This window comes from Schistocerca gregaria, chromosome X (assembly GCF_023897955.1).
Source record: "Schistocerca gregaria isolate iqSchGreg1 chromosome X, iqSchGreg1.2, whole genome shotgun sequence".
Classification (NCBI taxonomy): Eukaryota; Metazoa; Arthropoda; class Insecta; order Orthoptera; family Acrididae; genus Schistocerca; species Schistocerca gregaria.
The window spans coordinates 781,435,923-781,460,203 of record NC_064931.1 but is presented as its reverse complement, the minus strand read 5'-3'; the positions used below and the strand labels follow the sequence as shown (position 1 = coordinate 781,460,203).

General features: G+C 38.1%; 1 protein-coding gene across 2 annotated transcripts in view; it reads right to left on the bottom strand.

The window, feature by feature from the left end:
- Positions 1-3,439: 3,439 nt before the first annotated feature.
- The window catches only part of LOC126299460 (RING finger protein 11), a 38,255-nt gene continuing 17,413 nt past the window's right edge, over positions 3,440-24,281 (bottom strand). For both annotated transcript variants that reach the window (XM_049991379.1, XM_049991380.1), the window contains one exon: positions 3,440-3,741. In XM_049991379.1, the coding sequence (XP_049847336.1) occupies positions 3,567-3,741 (175 nt within the window). In that variant the 3' untranslated portion in view covers positions 3,440-3,566. The remainder of the gene's footprint in view (positions 3,742-24,281) is intronic.

Genomic DNA, 24,281 nt, shown 5'->3' with positions numbered 1-24,281 from the left:
GCAAAGCAAACAGCTGTACAAACACAATAGCACAAATGGCATGACTCTGCAATCTTCGAAACTGGTACGCAATTGCTAGTTTTAACATATTATGTCTTTATAGTCTCTGAGATCATCATCTGCAGTCGGGAACAAAACATTAGGCACAGAAACATGTCAGAACATGGCCCAATACCCATAAAACCAATGATAAAAAGAACCATGAGTCTGGATGTTTCCCTAAACATATAGTAGCAAATTATACTGAATCAACACTTCTGAAGACATGGACTAGAATGTAATACCATGGGATACTGATACAAGAGCAGTAATCGTGTTATTCAAACTACTATGCTCAGAATGAATATGATGAGTCCATATTTGTATTTTAGTTCAAGTGGCCTATCATTCAGGGTCAGGTCATTAGTGAACATTGGAGATATATACGAATTGTGTGAACAAATACAAACCACACAATATATAGACTTCAGATCTAGTTGCATAAAAAGAGTATTTGAAATTCACAAGTGGCACTATTATGAAAAGGATAGTTGCTACTCACCAAATACACCATATAGTGGAGAAGCTGAGTCCCAGATAGGCACAACAAAAAGACTGTCAAACAAAGCTTTCAGCCAAACAGGCCTTCATAGGAATTAGGCAAAACACACACACACACACACACACACACACACACACACACACACACACACACACACAGAGCCTCAGCCTCTGGTTGCCAAGGTCTCGTGTGTGTGTGTGTGTGTGTGTGTGTGTGTGTGTGTGTGTGTGTGTTTGTTGACAGTAAAATTATAAAGAATGTAGATACCAGTTGCAGAAACATAATTTATTTATCTTGTTGCAAATTGATTTTGACTGGTGTAAGTCATCATCAGTGCATTTTTCTAACCGATACATGCCAGAAGTAGAAGTACCGTCCTTGGCAGATTTCTATCATCAAGTGACATGGTTTTTTGTTGTGTCTATCTGTGACTCAGCACCTCCACTATATTGTGAGTAGCAACTATCATTTTCATGATACTGTCATCATTCCATCCTGTTTTGTTTTGTTTTTCAGTGTTTCAATTTATTAGTGGTTTTGATTAAAATTGAGAACATCATTGATTGGCTACAAGAGGACCTTAACATGACAGTTGAGTAATGTAATTTACATCATCCTGATTGCACAGGAGTAAGGCAAATTTTCTTGTGCTTGCTTGCTTGTCATAACCCAGGGCAATTACCATGTTTCATTTAAACCAGTTGTGAATTACTTACAAAATCTTTCTACGCTACTAGTTCTGCAGTGTTAATATTGCAATAATTAAACAGTTGGGGACTGCCCTTGATCCAAGGAAAAAAAGAGACATGAAAACAAACACATGCATGTTGGTGTCAGTTGTCCAAGAAGGTGCTCACACTTGTCACACTGGTTCTGGATGACAGGAGCATAAAAATTAATGCCACTGCCAGTAGCAATCAAAGCTTATCTCACAATCACTAAAGGATGAATTAGCACCAATGTTACATGTAGAATGTCAACTAAGAATATCAGTAAATATTAGATAGAAGCTGTACTAAAAACAATGGTACTGTTCGCCAGGATTCCTCTCACAGGCCATTATCATGCAGCATGTCTCTAATCATGTAATGGAAGAGATGTAACAGGAGGGATGAACAACTCCAAGTTGTGCTTTGGGTGTGAGCAGAGTTTCCCCTGTAACTGGTGGCCATTTGCGAGTGTGGTGGTGTTCAATCAGGCAATAACATACATGACCAGTGTGCTTTTGTGAATAAAACTGTTGGACCATTGTTTCACTATGTCATTTCTACTAGTGTGTATCAGATGGAATTTTTATTTATCCTTCCCAAGAGGAGTTATCAGCTAGTCCAACTATATGGGGCACTTATCTGCAGCAGGAATAGGAACATCAGGTGCATTAACACAATATGACACTGGTAAGACAAGATCTACTGAAAGAGCCATACAGATTTCTCTATGTGGAACATAAGAAAAAAGTACTGCAGACTGACACTGAACTATTGACTCACCATTTACTCTTTGGAAACAAAACTGTAAAAATTAAAAATGGTGTCAAGACCTCTTTTTTTTTCAAAATCATTATCATAATGTAATTTAAGCTATGTGTCACTTTTTCTCAAGATTATAAATTTATGACTTCATCCTGAATCCACTTCTCAGGCACCAATAAAGTCAAATGAAAAATTAAAGTACTCTGCCTCAATTACAGAAGCTTCAGTGTAACAGTCTGCCTTCTAACAGATCAATCACTGTGACAAAGAAATTGTGTGAACTGAGATTGCAATTAATTTGTAAAGCACTCTGTTGCTTGGAAAGGTATGGCTGTCCTCACCATTAAAGTTTGTTTGAACACTCCAGTTCATTACTAGACCCGGTCCTACTAAAGGTGGTATCCCCTCACTTTCCACCAGTCTTTGGACTGATTTATCCAGCCAGTTAGTGAGGGAGCTACTGTTGAGTACAGCTTGACAGATCTCAGCTGATTTATTTTTGTTCCTACACTTAAATATAATGACTTGACACACACTTTCCATAAACAGAGAAGGCTACTGTAACCACAATCACTATTCTGCAGAAACTTACGTAACATTTTCCCCTTACAGTTAATAGTGGCTAGCAGTTACTTGATGGAGATTGTTGAGAACTGAAACTGATTTTTCACAAAACAAAAATACATACATACCATTTGTTCCCCAATAATACAATATGACAAAACTGTTTCATACTGGTGGTGATATGCATGGTAATAGCAGTTTAGTTGCGACTAAAAAGATAGTTGTCATGCTATGTAAGTGACAGTAATAGTATTCTTCCTCCTCCTTTCTATTACATATTCTAGATTACTCACCTTTTTCAATAATCTGTAATAACAAATGTTGCTAGAAGAAGATTTTACAGCAAAATGTCACCATTTCAACTAAATGACAAATATACATCAATACTTATTCAAGATATATAAAACACCAATCTTTTTCTTTTTTGGTAAAATAATTCATTTAATTTCCCCATTCCATTGTGTGTGTGTGTGTGTGTGTGTGTGTGTGTGTGTGTGTGTGTGTGATGTTTTTACAAATAACTTTTTAACATACACATAAAAATTGATATTTTGTCCAAGCATAAAACTGTATTAGAACCTCCTGTTATTTCACTAAATGTACCAGACATAATTCTGTATTTTTCTGATTTCACATATAAGTTACCAATTTTTTTACTTATAACCATAAAATGTGAAAATATAATTATTATTGTTATGATTATTATGATTATTCATATTTATCATTATTAATTATGTATAAGCCAACTATTGATCTGAAGGAAAGCAACAGAATACTTGTGTATAAAGACATTATCAGTACCCTGATTATTAACTTTCTTAGCACTACCTCATATTCACATCACAGCACAGTTCTAAATTTCAAATCTGCTTTATGCTTGTAAAAACAATAAAACAGTCAGTCTTGTGGAGTCACCTCTTCATCAGAGGTGCAGCATCCCTAAAGAGTTCCAAGACAGAGCACTGCTCTGAGCAAGAGAAACATAAATATTAATTATTCGTTTCATAACTTGTCAGTAATGCTGCATCCACAGGCTCCATACATGAAGGACACGTGAAACTCCTCATTAACCAATCGTCAATGCACTGAACATGATAAATATGCATACATGGCAGGTATCGTACTGGGTCATTCACATTAAATTCCACCATACAGATCACACATCTGAAATAAAAAATAATAAATAAATAAATAAATAAAAATGCAACAAACATTCCAAATTTATATAACTTTCTCGAAATTTGGATACAATTAGATGAATTTAATATAATGCAGTGTAAATAATCCCCCTCCCGTATACTTCACAGCATTTCATGTGGAATACCTAACAAAGGTTTCAACTGCTGCCAAGTCCCTCCCAGACACGATTCCCATTAGTTCAATAGCTAAGACACCTTTCAAGATGAAACACATTTGCTTCCATAAAGCAAAGAATTTTCATAGGAAATGTTAGTAAGGGAAAATACATAGATTCTTTACTTACAACCTTTCAAATAATACGAGTTCCATGCACTGGGACATTCACATTTTGAAGTCTAACAAAGGACTTGCAAAATGAGTGCTTGCAGCAACAAGAAAATTTTAATTTATGTAAGTAGACATGATGACTAGATTACAACTTGCAGAATAGCTGTATTATTACCATTTATCTCGTACTTCACAAAGATGTTCATTTTGTTCACATTCATGATACAACAGAATTTTTTAGGCTTTAGTCTGTGAGCATGTAGATCTCTGCAAGATACACAACACAAGAAAAGGGACTGCTGGTCACAGCATAAAACTTATGCACACTAATACTATGCAGTCTTCTGACAAACTACATCACAGTGACACAATTTCGTTACCATACAAGACTTCAGAATAAAATTCTGTCGTCAGCTGCACAGCTATTTTTATTTTGCTTTACCAGTTTTGACAAATTAATCTGTCATCTTCAGAAGCCTACAAAATTTGGATATTATAAATCAACAGAGGGCTATACATTTATGTAAAGTATAAGAAACATATTACAGAAACTAACCTAGTATAGGTATAGCAGATGTCAACTTCTTCACAGATTCATTATACCATGATATGTTCAAAAATGTACATACTGTCTGTGATTACTGTAAAAACAGATTGATAATTTACAGTAAATGAACCACATCTGTGGACATATTCAGCTGTTGTGCCACGAGCAAGGAGCATATATAAAAAGTATAACTAAGGTATATCATTTTGTAGGCTTCTAAGACAACTCATTTGTTGAAACCAGTGAACCGAAATAAAAATATCTGTGCAACTGATGACTGAATTTTATTCTGAAATATATGCTACATTTGCTGAAAAATAACAGCTATGAATAAAATAATATTGCATAAGAGTACTGTGATATCTGCCAGGAGGAGGAACCCAACTATTTGTAAGCAACATGCATCAAGAAACTCTTGTTGATAATGTGAACTGAAATGTTCATAATCATGTAGAACAGTATGTCTTGACTGCAACATGTGCAACACTACCTATGGTTATCAAAATGCTGATAACCCCTCAAATATGAGAAGTATGGCATTTAGCCGCTCATACAGCTACAATTAAACACAAAATAGGCACATACTGTTCTCACATTAATTTTATATACGTCAGATTCTGAATGAACAATGAGGCATTTAGTTCCACCAGCAATAATAATGGAGGGAGCCTTGACTGGCTTCTCTGATCAAAAACTGGCCACAAATGCTGCACAATATCCAAAGGAGGAGACTGGGTGGTCAAGGAAAGACTCTGGAAATCCATCAAGACACACCTAGAGAAACTTGGCAGTATGTACCGTCAAACAAGGTGATTTCGGACACCGGGGCGAAATCGGACAGTATGGCTTATTTGCTCTTTGCCACTGCATAAAAACGAAGAGTTACTTATTTTAACGTCTGTGTGCCAGTTATTTTAAGCGCAAGATTGCAGTTATCGCTTTCCATAACTTTTATTTTGCATCACTTGTTTCCCTACATGAAAAATTGACGAACAGTCTCAGTGTTAAAAATCCACGCATTATCGTAAAGTGGAAACTTTCTATTGTTGCGTCAAGCGGGAAGTTATTGTAACCGTAATTGTCGATGCGCTCCGTGGCTAACAGCACTGAGACAATTTCTGTACAAGTTTGTCGAGTTTCTTATGCTAGGTTATAAAATAACGATGGTTTTTGTAAAACTGTGTGGCGTGATTTCGAACAATGCCAAGAACATATAACAGCAGGAGAGGTGCTACAGTACGGTGTAATTCTGACCCAGAACTTTTAGATAAAGCTGTTCGTGATATTCAGAGTGGTAAATTATCGTACAGAAAAGCGTGTCATTTGTATGGTATAATCAACCCTACAAAATAAAGTGCAGGAAGAAAAAAAAAAAAGGAGGACAGCCAGTGCTAAATAAAGAAGAAGAGAAAATGTTGAAGAAAGGTATCTTGAGGGCTGCACATTGGCAATTTCCCTTCACTAAATTGGGTATTAGATATTTAATTAAAGGCTACCTTGATAAACCTGGCCAACAAGAGAAGAAATTTCATAATAATTTGCCAAGAGAAGTATGGGTGCATTTATTCTTCAAAAAGTCAGAAGATATTTCCATTCGCTTACGCGGAAATATTAAACGAGCTCGTGCACAAGTGAACAAAGAGACTGTTAAGATGTTTTTCTCCAACACCAAGGCAAAGCTGGAAAATCTCCCACCTAGCAACACGATCAATTATGATGAAACCATCATTCCGTATCACTTATTCGTAACAAAGGACTACCTTAAAATGTGTAAAATGTCACCAAAATCAAATAAAAAGCAGGTGGAATTTTTTAAAAAAAGGCAGTAATTGTCCGAATTCACCCTCTATTTATTGTAACTTCAGACAGAGATTTAAAACACACATATGTCCGAGATCACCCCAACTCATAGGGTGACTTCAAACACTTTAAGTAACTACCTCATATAAATATACCTACACATACACTTTCTAGTTCTGGGATATTTTATTCGTTACACATATACCCAACCACTTCCATAACAATCAATTTAATCTAACAATATATACGAAAGTTACGATCAAAATAACAACAAAACCGTCCAAAATCACCCTGTTTGGCGGTACTGGGGTACTGGTGTCTCAAATGAGGACTTCGCTATAATTCAGCCTTTGAGACAAAGAGTGTAACTGACAAAATAACATTAAACTTTTGCTACCTACAAGCTTAATGGTAAAAAAGGCAGTACAGTGGACAAGTTTCTTTTGAGCTTGTCACACTAAGTTAACTTTTTGACTTATTGCACTATATTATTCTCTTTCTTTATGATGCATGACCTTGGTACTTACTAGCCTTGTAATAATACATCCTTGGTTATGATCAGACATGTATACATCACTACCCAGACATGCTCTTCTTCAGTCTGTGTGTCTTGTGTTGCAGATACAGATTGTTTGAATGTCAATAAAGTTCTCACATCATTTAACTGTAAGTTAGTTTGTGACTTTTTGAGCCTGTCTTTAATCTTGAGCAAGTCCTGTCACTAAGGTTTGGTTATCGTCCATTATCACCACTGGCTGATGCTGTTTTTCCATGAGGTGTGTATGCCATTACCACCACTGACATTTTTTCTCTCAATACTTTGAATGCACTGGCAAGTTGTTGTGAACATGTTCCAACTAAACACAGTCCAACAATTTCCCTATGTTGAAAGTATGAAAGGACAACCATTTCCCTTCACCCTTCTCTGACCAGATGGTTGGACAAATATTTATTGCCTAATATACCGCAAAATATACTTCCTTTACTCAAAAAACAAAGATCATTCTCACTGTTTTATAAATATTATTTATTAAAAAACATGGGTATTCAAGTTGTTTTGATAATGAGTTGTATACTTCATAATACGGCACAAGTAGCTATTGCTCCAACACTTTATAACACTAACTCGACATGTAGTAAATATTCTCTAAATACAGAGTAGTTATGGTTCTTTTGAAATCATATAGATTTTTATGCCACTGACTTCTTAAATATCATTCAATGTATTCATCCTCTTTCCATTACTCAACCATTTTTGTAGGTGTTGGTTGAATATACTTTCATTTTAGTAAACTGAATTCACCGACAGTAAGATTTAACAGCCAATGATTTATGCTGTGTAATATGTAGGATTGTAAAATTCTGTCACTTCTTCTTGAGCTGCAGTATAAACCATATTCCTATTTGTGTAGCATGCTGGACTCCTTCACAATGCATTCTCTGTGTATTTAAAGGAGAAGGGCGCATCTTTGAAGTATAAGTAGATCATACTTGTAGTTGCATTACTGTTAATACCTTGGTCCTCGGAACACCCAATTAGAAGGAATGGAAGGCATGTATACTTGTGGGACACGCAGTCTCTGTTTATCACTGGCCAAACTTCCAAGAAATTTACTGTGTAAATTTAAATATGACTAACCAGTTCTTAACCTTATATACAAAAAAATAAAAATTAATGTCAATTTGTCTGTGTTAATCGTGGTTGAACTCCGTGGCTGTGGACTGAATGAATTTTGAAGAAACACAGCAACCAGCAACTTTTTATATAGCTTTATTTGTGCCAAGACACCTTTTGGACTTGACCATGTATTCAACAGGAGTAATACATTTTGAAAAGATTTTATTGACTTCATTTTGAATGCTGCTGTTGCTCCACCCAAAATGCAGTCTAAAAATCACTGCAGTGGTGAAAATATCAATGAACTGGGCCAATCAACATTGCTGGTAGCACAAAATGCATCTTAGCACAAATCAAGCTGTACAAAGCTTTACTTTTCAAGTAATGAAAACTAGTGTCTCTCTCAGAAGACCTCAATCAGTGTCTCAATGCTGCATCTGATTTCAGTTAGTACAATATGACAAACTTATTACCAAAACAATTTTAAACACATGCCACTTTGACAAAGGGCAGATTATTATTATTATTAGGCAAAGCCTGTGAATGGGTATCTTGAAAACGGTGAAACTGGTCAAATGTTCACGAGCTACTGTTATGAGCACATACGGAAAGAGGTAGGTGCTCCACCGATTTAGAGCAGTGATATGTGCAACAACAGACATTCTTTTCCCAGCTGCTCCCTGCAACATCATTAACCTCACTCAAAACTATGGAACTTTAGAACTTTTGCAAATGGGTCCGTATATTATAAGTAGATTGTGGACTATCAGTCATGAGCTACGAACCACAACACAACAAAATTATTCTCGGCAAATCTTAGTACTGATTTCCTGTATAGAAGGCACTTAGTAGAGCTTCTGCACCCATCAGGTGTTCCATAGTGCAACGGATAGCACATTTGACTGCAGTGAAAGAGATCACATGTTTGAATCCCTGAAGGGTCTTATATTTTTAAAAGTTTTATTACACAAAATACAGAGTGAGGCAGTGAAACCGCACAGTTTTGAAAATATCACCAATAATATATTTACAAAAAGAGTATAATTACTTCAACATGAATCTTAAGTACACGAGTGTAAATTAATGTTAAAAACAATCCTTTTTTAAATATCGTGTCAGTAAGGAGGCGTCCTTGTTTTTGCACACATTGTCGAAGATTAAATCTGCCCATGACGTTCTATAGCATCTGCAACGTAATGTTCTTAATTTCCTGCCAGATTCACTCCTTCAGATCATCTTTTGTTCTTGGTGGATTTTCCTCGCAGACTTTGCATTTCACATAGCCCCAAAGCTGTCTGCTGTAGCCGAGTGGTTCTAAGAGCTTCAGTCTTGAACCACGCAACTGTTACAGTCGCAGGTTCGAAACCTGCCTCATGCATGGATGTGTGTGATGTCCGTAAGTTAGTTAAGTTTAAGTAGTTCTAAGTTCTAGGAGACTGATGACCTCAGATGTTACGTCCCATAGTGTTTAGAGCCTCTCTCTCTCTCTCTCTCTCTCTCTCTCTCTCTCTCTCTCTCTCTTTTTCCCCCCCTTCTTTTAGCCCCAAAGAAATAAGTATGGGGCGGTCAAATCTGGCAAACGGGCAGCCCAAGGGATATCACCATTCTAGCTGATTAGCCATCCTAGAAATGCGAATTTAAGAAAATTGATTGAGACATTAGCGGTATGGCTTGTTGCGCCATCTTGCTGGAAGAATGTTTCTTCATCTGGATCATACTGAACAATTTCAGGCAGACCAAAAGTTGCCAACATGACTGAATAATGTTCAGAGTTTACCGTTACTGTGTTACCATGCACACCTTAAAAAAAAATAGTGTCCCACAACTCCACAAGAAGATACTGCACACCAAACTGTTGCTTTTTCAGAATGGAAAGGTTTTTCGTGAAAATCACGTGGGTTATTTGCGGGCCAATACCGGAAGTTCAGCTTGCCGACGTAGCCACTAAGGTGAAAGTGGGCTTCATCACCCATCCATAAGTTTTGCACTCTTTCTCCATTTCTTCCGATAACATTAAGCATCGCTTGGCAAAAGTTTATGCGATGATTGTAATTGTTAGGTTTTAGAGCTTGCACTATCACTATTTTGTATGGATGATAGTGTAGGTCATTCTTCAAGATCTGTCTCACTGATTGATTGCTGAGACAAAGTTCAGCGCTGTGCCACCTTGCTGATTTTTGAGGACTTTGTGCTAATACATCGTGCACACGATCATTATTCTCTGGGGTCCGGATTGCTTTTTCACTACCACCTACTTTCTTCGCCATGCTTACAGTGGCTTCAAAGTTTTTCATCCGCAAGAGGATAGCTTTCCTTGATAGCACAGGAGACCGTGATGGTAGATTAAACTCAATATGGAAAGCGTATTGGGCACCAACCACACAATCCGTGTTTTTATAATATGCTTTTACGACAACCGCACGTTGCGCGCTTGATCAACACTTCATGACTGCTGAAATTTCCACCTGTCTATATTCTCAAGGTCATTTCCTCCACTTCCATAACCCCCCACTGCACCCGTCAACCAGAGTCGAAATCGTGCCATTTCACTGCCTCACCCTGTATGAAAATAATGTTAGCAAGAACTGATTGAAGTAGTAGTTTCAATCATTGGATGTAACATATATAGTTTCACATTAGTCCAAGTCTGCGAAATGGACAACAGAGGATAAGTGCATTTACTTTGGGACCAAACATCACGTTTTGGAAAGCATTACTAGTAGTGCAGATATCACCAGACGTCCACAGTGCAACGAGGTGTAGGACTATGTGGATATACAGACAGATACAAAGCGTGTACAACACGCAAGTGACACAAATGTAAAGGTTCTGATGTTTGTGAGTGTAAACTAATGTTAGCTTCTGAAGCGGGTTTACTTCATCTGTATGTAACATGATGAAACCTCAAAAGTTTAAACAATAAGGACCCTAACTAAACAGTATGAAGATAAAAACATTGATTCTAATAAAGTAAAAAGTGTGTGGTTAAATTAACTAGAAAATATCTTGTTGAACATGATGTGTGTGGACAGCGATTGCAAATGCATGTGCATGTAAACAGCAAGGAAAAAACAATAATATCCTGTTTCTGATACGTGTGGTGAAGTTTTGTAATTGTGATTTTGTTTTCATATGAGAGGACTGTCGAGTCGTTTTACAAATAAGTTAAAATGTTCTTTTGGGTCAGATTCCAACCAGTGGTCTATGAACGTTGTCTTATAACATTTAATGGGTTACCATTCTAAAAACTGAGCTACGGAATAATTAAAGTGTAGTCAGGTAAAACGACAATTTTCACTAAGAGTTTAATTTTGTTGAATGACACTATCCTTCGTAGTAACAGTGTGAGTGCATATCTTTGAGATAAGTTAATGTTAACTTCACAGTGCCAGACATTTTTAATTAAGTTAGTGAACTTGTGTGTCAACATGGCGGCAATTCGCTAGTACAGCGCAACCACATTTTACGTATCTTCTTATTCTCATGAGCACTCAAAAACAACTTTTCAGGAATTTTTATAGATTTATTTGTACAGTATGATACTACATACTATTTTTGTAACCCATTTCCCCCCCAAAACACAAATTTACAAATTTCAAAACAAAACATCACTGTTAATTAGCATTATGACAGCAGGAGCAGTGAGCTAGCCAGTGATGTCACAGGCATCACGACTTGAATGGAGCGTTTTAGCAGGTGTTTAAATTATTTGAATTTCATTTCCATTTTCATAAAAGAATACTGACATTCAAAAAGGAAAAAAAAGCATGTTAGGAGCACAGAATGTCATAATTAATCATTTAAGACAATTTCCAGAAAAGAGTCAAATACCCTTATTGCATGGTTGAGAAAAATCCAGGTATGTGAAACACCAACGTAGTGGGAAAAATGGGTACTGTTTTTTTTTCATACTGACAATTAAATAATTCAATTTAAACTCCTATTATAAATTTTTTCAAACAAATAACCCAGTCTTACAGCTACTTTTTATTATTGCCTCTTTTCTTGCCCTGCCACCACTGCATCCATTGAGAGAATCTTCTCCACCTACAGGCTTGTTTGGTCAAAATTAATAAATAATTTAGGAGACAAAACATGCGAGAAATTAGCAACACTTACAAAAACTGACAAATTGTACTTTACAGTCCTTACATTTCTACATCAACTTGAAAGTATTTTTCTGGAAGTGTAAATGTTATTTAGCTGTGTTTTTATATTGCAATAAAAGTTAAAACACAACATTAATAAAATAAATTCTTGTTACAGTAAATAGCTGCCTTCAATAAAGACGATGGCTCTCCTTCATTTGTTTAAGGCTAACTATGTAACATTCGTTATGTTAATTAAATTTTAATAATTAAATGTAGTTGGTTTTACTGTTTTATTGGCAGATTTTTAAATTTTTGGGAGTGGTTAAAATAAAACAATTCTGACCAATTGTCGGTCACACACAAGTAAGTTTATTCCTATCCTGAAACTGACAGGAACATAACTTGTAAATTACAGTATTGTTCCATTTATCCACAACAATAACAAAGCCATGAAATCAATTTATCATCACTTATGTTAAATAATTTACATTATAAGGAAAGCAGAATAGTATTTTGTCATATAAATTTCATTTACATTCTGGAAGCAACTGTGCACATTGATTATTTGAGAAACATTTTCGGTCAGTTATGGTTTATTGGTAAAATTAATTACTCTTGTGCCTGGCATTAGCAATGATCCTTAAATGGTTAAAGTAAAAATGGTTAATGTGAGGCTTATTTCTATAAGAATAAGAAGAGTTCCATTATATCAATGACATTCATAGAAGGGAAGTTGCATTATTTATACTTAACACTGTAGAACATACACACTTCCTCCATGTATCAGAGAAGTTCACTGTTATACTGACGTATTAAACGGGTGATAAATCTCTGGGGTAAATACTGAGGAATGTCATTTGGACATCCATCCATTTTAAGAAGAACATTTCTTCGTTGTGAATAGGTGCGTCTACATCTTCCAAATGTACGGCTAGGCCCAAATCAAACAAAGTAGATGGCCAAGCTCTTACCAGAAATTTTTCAGAATCATTAATCAAATCAAGCTTGGTCATTCCTTCTCCTATGAACTCTCATCATTCTATTTGATAATTTATTTCTTCTTATTAGTATACGAATGGATATACATTGTATATGAGTGGTGCACTATCAGCTGCTAGCTCAATGGATCCCGCAAATGCCACAAAAAATACCTCCCCACAAGTGCAATCAGTCACAACCAACTTGTACAGTGCCTCATACACAAAAAGGCTCACAGCATCCATGCTTCCCACAACAAAGCATAAGAAGTCGTTTCAAATAAGAAATACCGACTTTTCAAGCCCAGTTAAGGCAATTATACCCTATCAAGAGACCTCAACATAAGAACCTGTGGTAGTGTCTTATGTTTTCATATGCCATGGAACCAAAGACTGTCTCATTGTCGTGTTAGTTACATTTAAAATTCCCTTAACAACTTTTAATATTATGCTAGTCACTGAAGGTTTGCTTAATGTTTCTGACTTGTTCCCAGCATTTTCTGCTGATTCAGCTGAAAAAGTAGCTACAGTTGACTAGTGGGTCATCCACAGTGAATGTTAATGTCTTCATTGTAGTGGATCTTGTACACTAATAATGTCATGAATATTTAGGATCATTCAGTTCTTCATACTATAAGGATGGAGTATCCCAATACATCTGGTAACCACAACCACATTCAATTCAAATAAAATGTTCTCGCCATCTTATTTTCGTCCAGTGTACACATTTACAAGCTAATGGACAACTCTAACACACTGAAGCAATGAAGGGAAAGGGTAACAGTACACAAATATATATTAAGTAAGGCATAAATGAAGTTTTGGAAAAAAAAAGACTTCAGCATGTCTGACATTTTAAGTTTGTTTCATGTTCTATAGATCATTTTCCATGATAAATCACAATGATGTGAACTGAGTCATTTTACATTCACATCACCAATTTATTTATAAATACAGCTACACACTGAACATTTATAAGATTTTTAAAATATACAATATGAGTTAGTAAATCCTACCCACCACCTTTTACACAACAATAATAGAAATTCTTCTAGGGAATAGGAGTTGTCAAGGAGAAACTTTCTCAGTTTATTTTTCCAATTTAAATTCTCATCAATATGGAAGCCTACAAATTTTGAAGTTTCCAACATATTTATTATTTCCTCACACTGTGTTACACCATCATTGGTGTAGTACCCCTAGATGTGCAGAACCGAATATGTTGTACCTTTTTAAAACTGAGGTTGCGACCATTCACAGAAAACCAGCCAATGATACTTCAAAGAACAATGTGTACCATTTCTTCTGTTGTTTTATATATGCTTACAATGATTACAATACTAGCATCATCTGCAAAAAGAACTAATTCTCCTCCTTTTATACTAGATTGAAGATGGTTTACATACACGAAGAACAGCAATGAACCTAAGCCTGAGCCTTGGGGAGCCCCATACATTATTTCTCTACAGTCAATATAATGGCCCCAGACTATATTGGTTTATTTAATAACTGGTTTACTAACTAATTCTTTTGGTTCGATATGCCATTATCTATTGGCTGGCTATACGATCAACCACATAAAATGTCAATTTTAGCCAGCTGTGGTGGCCGAGCAGTTCTAGGCACTTCAGTAGGGAACCATGCGGCTACTACAGTCACAGGTTCGAATCCTGCCTGGGGAAAGGATGTGTGTGATGTCCGTAGGTTAGTTAGGTTTTAGTAGTTCTAAGTTTATGGGACTGATGGCCTCCACTGTTAAGTCCCATAGTGCTTTGGGCCATTTGAACCATTTTTTCTAGGAGAATACTGTAATTCACACAATCAAATGCCTTAGATAGGTCACAAAAATACCAACTAGCACTATTTTATTATTTAATGCTTTTAAAATTTGGTGAGTAAACATGTAAATGGCATTCTCAGTAGAGTAACCCTTCTGAAATCCAAACTGTGATTTGCTGAGGATATCACTGTTGCTCAGGTGACATACTATTCTAGAGAATTTTGGAAAATGACATCAGCAGTGGAACAGGTCGGTAGTTATCTACATCTACATCTACATCCATACTCCGCAAGCCACCTGACGGTGTGTGGCGGAGGGTACCCTGACTACCTCTATTGGTTCTCCTGAGTACCTCTATCGGTTCTCCCTTCTATTCCAGTCTCGTATTGTACGTGGAAAGAAGGATTGTCGTTATGCTTCTGTGTGGGCTCTAATCTCTCTGATTTTATCCTCATGGTCTCTTCGCGAGATATACGTAGGAGGGAGCAATATACTGCTTGACTCTTCGGTGAAGGTATGTTCTCGAAACTAACAAAAGCCCGTACCGAGCTATGAGCGTCTCTCCTGCAGAGTTTTCCACTGGAGTTTATCTATCATCTCCGTAACGCTTTCGCGATTACTAAATGATCCTGTAACGAAGCGCACTGCTCTCCGTTGGATCTTCTCTATCTCTTCTATCAACCCTATCTGGTACGGATCCCACATTGCTGAGCAGTATTCAAGCAGTGGGCGAACAAGCGTACTGTAACCTACTTCCTTTGTTGTCGGACTGCATTTCCTTAGGATTCTTCCAATGAATCTCAGTCTGGCATCTGCTTTACCGACGATCAACTTTATATGATCATTCCATTTTAAATCACTCCTAATGCGTACTCCCAGATAATTTATGGAATTAACTGCTTCCAGTTGCTGAGCTGCTATTTTGTAGCTAAATGATAAGGGACCTATCTTTCTATGTATTCGCATCACATTACACTTGTCTACATTGAGATTCAATTGCCATTCCGTGCACCATGTGTCAATTCGCTGCAGATCCTCCTGCATTTCAGTACAATTTTCCATTGTTGCAACCTCTCGATACACCACAGCATTATCTGCAAAAAGCCTCAGTGAACTTCCGATGTCATCCACCAGGTCATTTATGTATATTGTGAATAGCAATTGACATCTATCATATCACATTACATATTTCAGTTAATACCGGGCTTATTATATGGGAACAAATCTTTAGTACTCTATTGAAGACACCATACAAACCTGACAAGATTTAAATTTTGAAAGAACTTATAATTTTCTTGATTTCAGAAGGAGATGTTGGTGATACACTTTTAAGACTGAATTTTATGGAGTTACTTTTTCAACATACAGCTACGATTTCTGTCTTGAACTGTTTACGCCTATACTTCCTGCTATATTTATGAAACGATTATTAAATGCATTTGCTACTTGTGACACATCATTTATAGCCTTTCCATTAAGTTTAAAATGATGTTATCTTATTCTGTGGTTGGTTTTCATGTCTCTTGTTTCCTTACATTCCATACAGCCTTAAGTCTGTTGTCAGAATTACTGATTTCTAGCATATTGTGCATGTTCTTTTATTTTTTAATAATCTTTCTTAGCAATTTTGAGTATTTTTTGTATGTACAACTATTACAGTATCTCTATTTGTTCTTGCCAACATAGGCATTTCCTTTTGCCTTTTAAAATATACTTCAATGCCTCTAGTGATCCATGGTTTTCCACATGCCTGTTTAATGTCATTTAGGATTAGCTTATGCGGATAGCTATTTCCAAATAATTGTATAAATTTATCATATAATAGGTTAAATTTCAGTCGAACTAACTGTGCATCATGATTTAAGAGAGCATTTTTTACTGGATATGGTTTTTTTTTTTAAAAAAAAAAAAAGCTTCACCAAAGAAAGCATTGTCAATCATGGTTCTACTATCTTCACCCACCCATGTTGGGAAGTTAATTAATGAGATCAAATTGTAGGGACCAAATAAGGTTTGGAGATCATTTTTCCCATCAGAATCCTTTAGAAATACTAAACTGAAATCCCCACAGACTACTTATTGCATTATCCTGTCTGACAGACAGCACAGTAAGGAATCCAGATTACTCATAAACAGTTCCAAGTTTCCCAATGGGATCTATATACCATTACAATTAAAAGTGAACTATTTTCCTGCATTAATTCACAAGACAAGACTTCTACGTGCTGATCACTACAAAATCTACGTGCCTCCATGTTTTTGAACTTGTGTTCTGTCTTAATATATGTAACAACTCCTCATTTTATTGCTTTAATTCTACACGAGTAAGTGTAATCTTTCATATGTAACTTGTCTAACCCTGTGGTTAGAGCTCTCTAAATTTCCCAAACAGAGAAGAAACTCTTCTATCTTATTACTCAATGCTCTAATATTTTGATGAAATAAGCTAACCTTACTTTTCTGTGCCTTCTTAAGCATTATGTGGGGCTCTTGTGTTATTCTGACGTCTTTCCAAACTGACTGTCTGAATCCAGAATCTAACCTAAAAAGGGCACCTCCATAACACTTACAATACCTGGGATTTTGCTTTGTTTGGTGGTGGCTCCATGTATATTATTGGCAAGAAGCTAAGACGACCTATCTTTCCCTCTCCTATTCAGGTGTACACCATGTGTAGTATATCCCAACCCCCCAATTGCCGCACCAGGCATTGCACTCAATGTAATGTAAATAGACTCAACAAATTTTACGAGTAAATATAACAAACAGAAAGCTTTTCTTTCTGTCAGAATGGTTTCATGTAGTAGAAAGATGCATTTACAAAGTCTAATCAAACACAGTTTTTTTTTTACTGCAGTAGCATCATTTAACAGTAGAATACTTTAGACCAAGTCAATGGTTCCTAAATTTTTGGACTAATTTGTGTTGTGTTTCTTGCAACAATATTTAAGCTCTACAGAGTTTTAAGAGTTTTGTGCAACAGGTTCACTGAAATAAGCAAACTACAGTCACATCTGGGGAGGGAGCACAACATTTTATTCTTTCCTTGTTTCAAAACAGACTTGCAGTATTTTTTGCAATGACTCCTTATTTTAAGTCAGAGTATTTTCTTTTGCTTCTGCTCACACTGTCTCCTATGCACTGAAAGCTTTGTTTCCATTGGCCCGCTTGGTTACCTGTAGTTAATTCATTTTAATTTTCCATAATCTCATTAAGTATTATCTTTTTCCTTGTATTTTGCTTCTCTGGCACTTTTCTCCTCCCTAGACATGATTTATTTCTTTTCATAGTATATAAGCATTCTTTCTTTCTCTTATTACTCTTAGATGACCGGCATTTCTCCAACCTACCTTGCTTCCTAAAGACTATTTGATTTCTGTTCTTTTCTGCCTGTTCTTTGCCATATTTATCTTTCCATCAATGTTATCTTTTCTTTGTTTTGGTCAGCAATTCGTTCCTTATATACTTATGGCCTCAAATTTATGCCCATTATTATACAGGGCGTTCAAAAAGAAACGAGCTGGAAGCATAATTACAGAAACCAGAACCTGTATATCAGAGGTATTGACCCTGGCTGTTGAGACACTCGTCTCACTGTGACACAAGGCAGTGAATGGCTCTCATAAAATTCCCAAGGCTGGGATGTGAACCAGTTCCGCACTTACAGCTGGACGTCGTCATCTGAGGTCAATCGTTTGCCACTATTCTGACATTCTTCTTTGACCAAAACGGTCCCCTTCTGATTCACTTCCTGCAGCATGGTACAACAGTGAATACCCAACATTACTCACAAACCTTGACCACCCTTCGCCAAGTGATCAAATCAAAACGACCAGGAAATCTCACATGTGAGGTCATTCTGCTCCACGACAATACAAAGCCTCATATGGCCAACACAGTCACAGCACTCCTGCAGACATTCAAATGAAAGGTTCTTGGCCACCCTCCATACAGTCTGTTTCTCTCTCGCTGCGATTATGCCATTTTTGGTCACCTTAAAAGGGCTCTGAGGGGCAAACGATTCACCTCAGACGACAATGTCCAGCTGTATGTGTGGAACTGGTTAACATGGCAGTCCAGGGAATTTTATGAGACAGCCATTCACTGCCTTGTGTCACAGTGGAACAAGTCAATACTTCTAACATACAGATACTTGTTTCTGTAATTATGCCTCCAGCTTGTTTCTTTTTGAATGCCTCTTATATACCGCATGGCGGCAAGAACAGTGACAAAACCCAAAACACAATACCTGAGAAAAATAAACTTAAAGAAGTCTATAAAACTTACAGTGAAATTGCGTAAGCTTTCCTTTTGATTTCACATAAGAATTTTTGATAGTTAATCCCATTATGTTTTACACAACAGTAATATGGATATATAATCAATTTTTCTCAAGTATTGCATTTCTGAGTTGTGTCACTGTTCTTGTCACGGTGCAATTTGTAAGTCTTCTGGTAGGCCTCATCCAAGATGTGGGGGAAGCTTCGCATGTGACTATCAAGTGTGCCGAGTGCAGCTGTCGGCATGTTGTGACTCACATTGGCACCAATGATGCCTGTCGCTTGGGTTCCAACGTCATCCTCAGTTCATATGGGTGGCTAGTGGGAATGATAAAGTCCACTGGCCTCATGCAAGGGATGCAAGCAGAGCTCACAATTCACAGCCTTGTTCAAAGAATTAATTGGGGGTCCCATGGTTTACAGCAGAGTGAAGGGTCTCAACCAAATGATTTATTGACTCTGTGATGGTCTTCGCTGCAGATTTCTGGACCTTCATTATCGGGCGGAGAGTTGTAAGACTCCTCTTGATAGGTCAGGGGTGCACTACACAAAAGCAGCAGCTCTCGCTAGTTGACACTCAGATAGTGAAATCAGACCACATTCAGAATGTCAAAATTTTATCAGTAAATCTTTAAAGTATTTGTAATAAGGTTCCCAAATTTACTGCCCTCTAGGAAATTTGTCTCACTCAAATTATTCTCAGGACCAAGAGATGGCTGAACCTGAAGTGGAAAGCTCCAAAATATTTTCCAAGTCGTGGAACATACACTCCTGGAAATGGAAAAAAGAACACATTGACACCGGTGTGTCAGACCCACCATACTTGCTCCGGACACTGCGAGAGGGCTGTACAAGCAATGATCACACGCACGGCACAGCGGACACACCAGGAACCGCGGTGTTGGCCGTCAAATGGCGCTAGCTGCGCAGCATTTGTGCACCGCCGCCGTCAGTGTCAGCCAGTTTGCCGTGGCATACAGAGCTCCATCACAGTCTTTAACACTGGTAGCATGCCGCGACAGCGTGGACGTGAACCGTATGTGCAGTTGACGGACTTTCAGCGAGGGCGTATAGTGGGCATGCGGGAAGCCGGGTGGACGTACCACCAAATTGCTCAACACGTGGGGCGTGAGGTCTCCACAGTACATCGATGTTGTCGCCAGTGGTCGGCGGAAGGTGCACGTGCCCGTCGACCTGGGACCGGACCGCAGCGACGCACGGATGCACGCCAAGACCGTAGGATCCTACGCAGTGCCATAGGGGACCGCACCGCCACTTCCCAGCAAATTAGGGACACTGTTGCTCCTGGGGTATCGGCGAGGACCATTCGCAACCGTCTTCATGAAGCTGGGCTACGGTCCCGCACACCGTTAGGCCGTCTTCCGCTCACACCCCAACATCGTGCAGCCCGCCTCCAGTGGTGTGGCAACAGGCGTGAATGGAGGGACGAATGGAGACGTGTCGTCTTCAGCGATGAGAGTCGCTTCTGCCTTGGTGCCAATGATGGTCGTATGCGTGTTTGGCGCCGTGCAGGTGAGCGCCACAAACAGGACTGCATACGACCGAGGCACACAGGGCCAACACCCGGCATCATGGTGTGGGGAGCGATCTCCTACACTGGCCGTACACCTCTGGTGACCATCGAGGGGACACTGAATAGTGCACGGTACATCCAAACCGTCATCGAACCCATTGTTCTACCATTCCTAGACCGGCAAGGGAACTTGCTGTTCCAACAGGACAATGCATGTCCGCATGTATCCCGTGCCACCCAACGTGCTCTAGAAGGTGTAAGTCAACTATCCTGGCCAGCAAGATCTCCGGATCTGTCCCCCATTGAGCATGTTTGGCATTGGATGAAGCGTCGTCTCACGCGGTCTGCACGTCCAGCATGAACGCTGGTCCAACTCAGGTGCCAGGTCGAAATGGCATGGCAAGCCGTTCCACAGGACTACATCCAGCATCTCTACGATCATCTCCATGAGAGAATAGCAGCCTGCATTGCTGCGAAAGGTGGATATACACTGTACTAGTGCCGACATTGTGCATGCTCTGTTGTCTCTGTCTATGTGCCTGTGGCTCTGTCAGTGTGATCATGTGATGTATCTGACCCCAGGAATGTGTCAATAAAGTTTCCCATTCCTGGGACAATGAATTCACGGTGTTCTTATTTCAATTTCCAGGCGTGTATATCGGAAAGACAGATTAGATGCCACACGAGGGGGAGTGTTCATTGCAGTCAACAAAACTACGGTCTCTTGTGAGGTCAATTTTAAATGTGACTCTGAAGTTATCTGGATGTGTATAATGTACAATTGGTCTACGTGAAATAAGTTAATTGTTGGATGTTTTTATCAGCCACTCAGTTCTGCCATAAAAGTTACCCGATGATGCCATTAAAGTTTTACAGACAGTCAAAGAAAAACTATGATCAGTAGAATGGACGATGCAATATTAATTGCAGACAACTTTAACCGACCGAGAATGGATTGGGACATCTATAGATTCATTGAAGTATGGACAGGCAGTCTTGTGAAGTGCTTTTGAACATGTTTTCCAAAAACCATCTTCAGCAGCTAGTTCGACAGCCCACATACAATGGAAATATTTAGAAATGTAACAACAAACAGGCCTGACATTATCAGTGGTGTCAGTATAGAGACAGGGATCAGCGACCATGATATCTTGGCGACCATGGTTACTAAGGTTAATAAATCAATTAAGCAGTCTAGGAAAGTATCATACAAAGAATCATACAAACATACTATCATTTGACCATTGCAAAACAGACTCCCATATGGAAGACATAGTAATAGACATCTCTAGTACAAGAAAAGCAACTAAAAGAGTTGACAACAAATAAGTCACCAGGTCTGGATGGAATCCCAATGCAGTTTTACAAAGAGTACTTTATGGCATTGGTCCCTTACTTAGCTCACATATATCATGAATCTCTTGCCCAGCACAAAGTCCCAAATGGCTGGAAAAAAGTGCAGGTAACCTCTGTATTATAAGGATAAAAGAACTGACCTGCAAAATTACAGACTGATATCCTTGAGATCAGTTTGCTTTTCTTGAATATATTCTCAGTTTGAATGTAATAAAGTTCCTTGAGACGGATAAGCTGTTCACAAATCAGCACTGTTTTAGAAAGAACCACTCGTGCAAAACTCAGATCGCCCTTTTCTCGTATGACATACAATGAATGAAGGACAAAAGGCAGATTCCATATTCCTATATCTCAAAAAGTGTGTGAACCGGTGCCCCAATGTGACTTAAACAAGGTATGAGCATAAGGGTTAGGTTTCCAGATATGCATGTGGCTCAAAGGAAGCCTCTAAGTAATGGGACACAGCATGTTGTCCTCAATTGCGAGTGCTCATCAGAGACAAGGGTATCAACAGGAGTGCCCCAGGGAAATGTGATTGGACTGCTATTATTTTCTATATACATCAATGATCTGATGGACATAGTGATGAGTAATCTGCAGCTGTTTGCTATTGATTCTGTGGAGTATGAGAAGGTGTCATAGTTGAGTGACCGTAGGAGGCTACAAGATGACTTACATAAAATTTCTAGTTGGTGTGATGAATGGCACTGGTTCCAAGGATAGAAAAACTTAAGTTAAGGCAGATGAATAGGAAAAACAATGTCTGTACTGTTTGAGTACAGCATTAGTAGTGTGATATTTGACACAGTCATGTTGATTAATATCTGGTGTAACACTGCAAAGCATTATAAAATATAATGAGCATGTAAGGACTGTAGTAGGGAAGGCAAATTGCTGACTTCACTTTATTGGGAGAATTTCAGGATTCATCTGTAAAGGCAACCACATACCGAACACTAGTGCAACCCATTCTTGAGTACTGCTGAAATGCTTGGGATCCCACCAGGTCAGATTAAAGGAAGACACTGAAACAGTCCAGAGACAGGCTGCTGGATTTGTTAGCAGTGGGTTCAATCAATGCTCAAGTATTACAGAAATGGTTCGGGAACTCAAATGGGAATACCTGAGTGAAGGCTATGTTCTTTTCGAGGAACACTATTGAGAAACGATGTTAGGAAGAATTCTGCTAACAGGTGGTAAAACCACCAGGTGTTAGTGGATTTCTTCCTAACATGCCTTTCAACAGCTACAAGTGTCTGGAATATAAAAAAGTTTGTGATCTGAGAAACTTTAGAGAACAGGCATTTGAAGCTGAATGTAGAATGACCCTACTGCAACCAATGTACATTTCGCATAAGGACAACGAACATAATGCAAGGGAAATTAGGATTCATGGTGACGAAAATTTAATAGTCATGGGTGACTGGAATTCGGTAGTAGGAAAAGGGACAGAAGGAAACGTAGTAGGTGAATATGGACTGGGGCAATGAAATGAAAGAGGAAGCCGCCTGGTAGAATTTTGCACAGAGCACAACTTAATCATAGGTAACACTTGGTTCAAGAATCATAAAAGAAGGCTGTATACAAAGAAGAAGCCTGGAGATACTGACAAGTTTCAGATAGATTATATAATGGTACAACAGAGATTTAGGAACACGGTTTTAAATTGTAAGACATTTCCAGGGGCAGATGTGGACTCTGACCACAATCTGTTGGTTATGACCTGTAGATTAAAACAGGAGAAACTGCAAAAAGGTGGGAATTTAAAGAGATGGGACCTGGATAAACTAAAAGAACCAGAGGTTGTACGGAGTTTCAAGGAGAGCATAAGGGAGCAATTGACAGGAATGGAGGAAAGAAATACAATAGAAGAAGAATGGGTAGCTTTGAGGCATGAAGTAGTGAAGGCAGCAGAGGATCAAGTAGGTAAAAAGATGAGGGCTAGTAGAAATCCTTGGGTAACAGAAGAAATATTGAATTTAATTGATGAAAGGAGAAAATATAAAAATGCAGTAAATGAAGCAGGCAAAAAGGAATACAAACGTCTCAAAAATGACATCGACAGGAAGTGCAAAATGGCTAAGCAGGGATGACTAGAGGACAAATGTAAGGATGTAGGTGGCTTATCTCACTAGGGGTAAGATAGATACTGCCTACAGGAAAATTAAAGAGACCTTTGGAGAAAAGAGGACCACTTGCATGAATATTAAGAGCTCAGATGGAAACCCAGTTCTAACCAAAGAAGGGAAAGCAG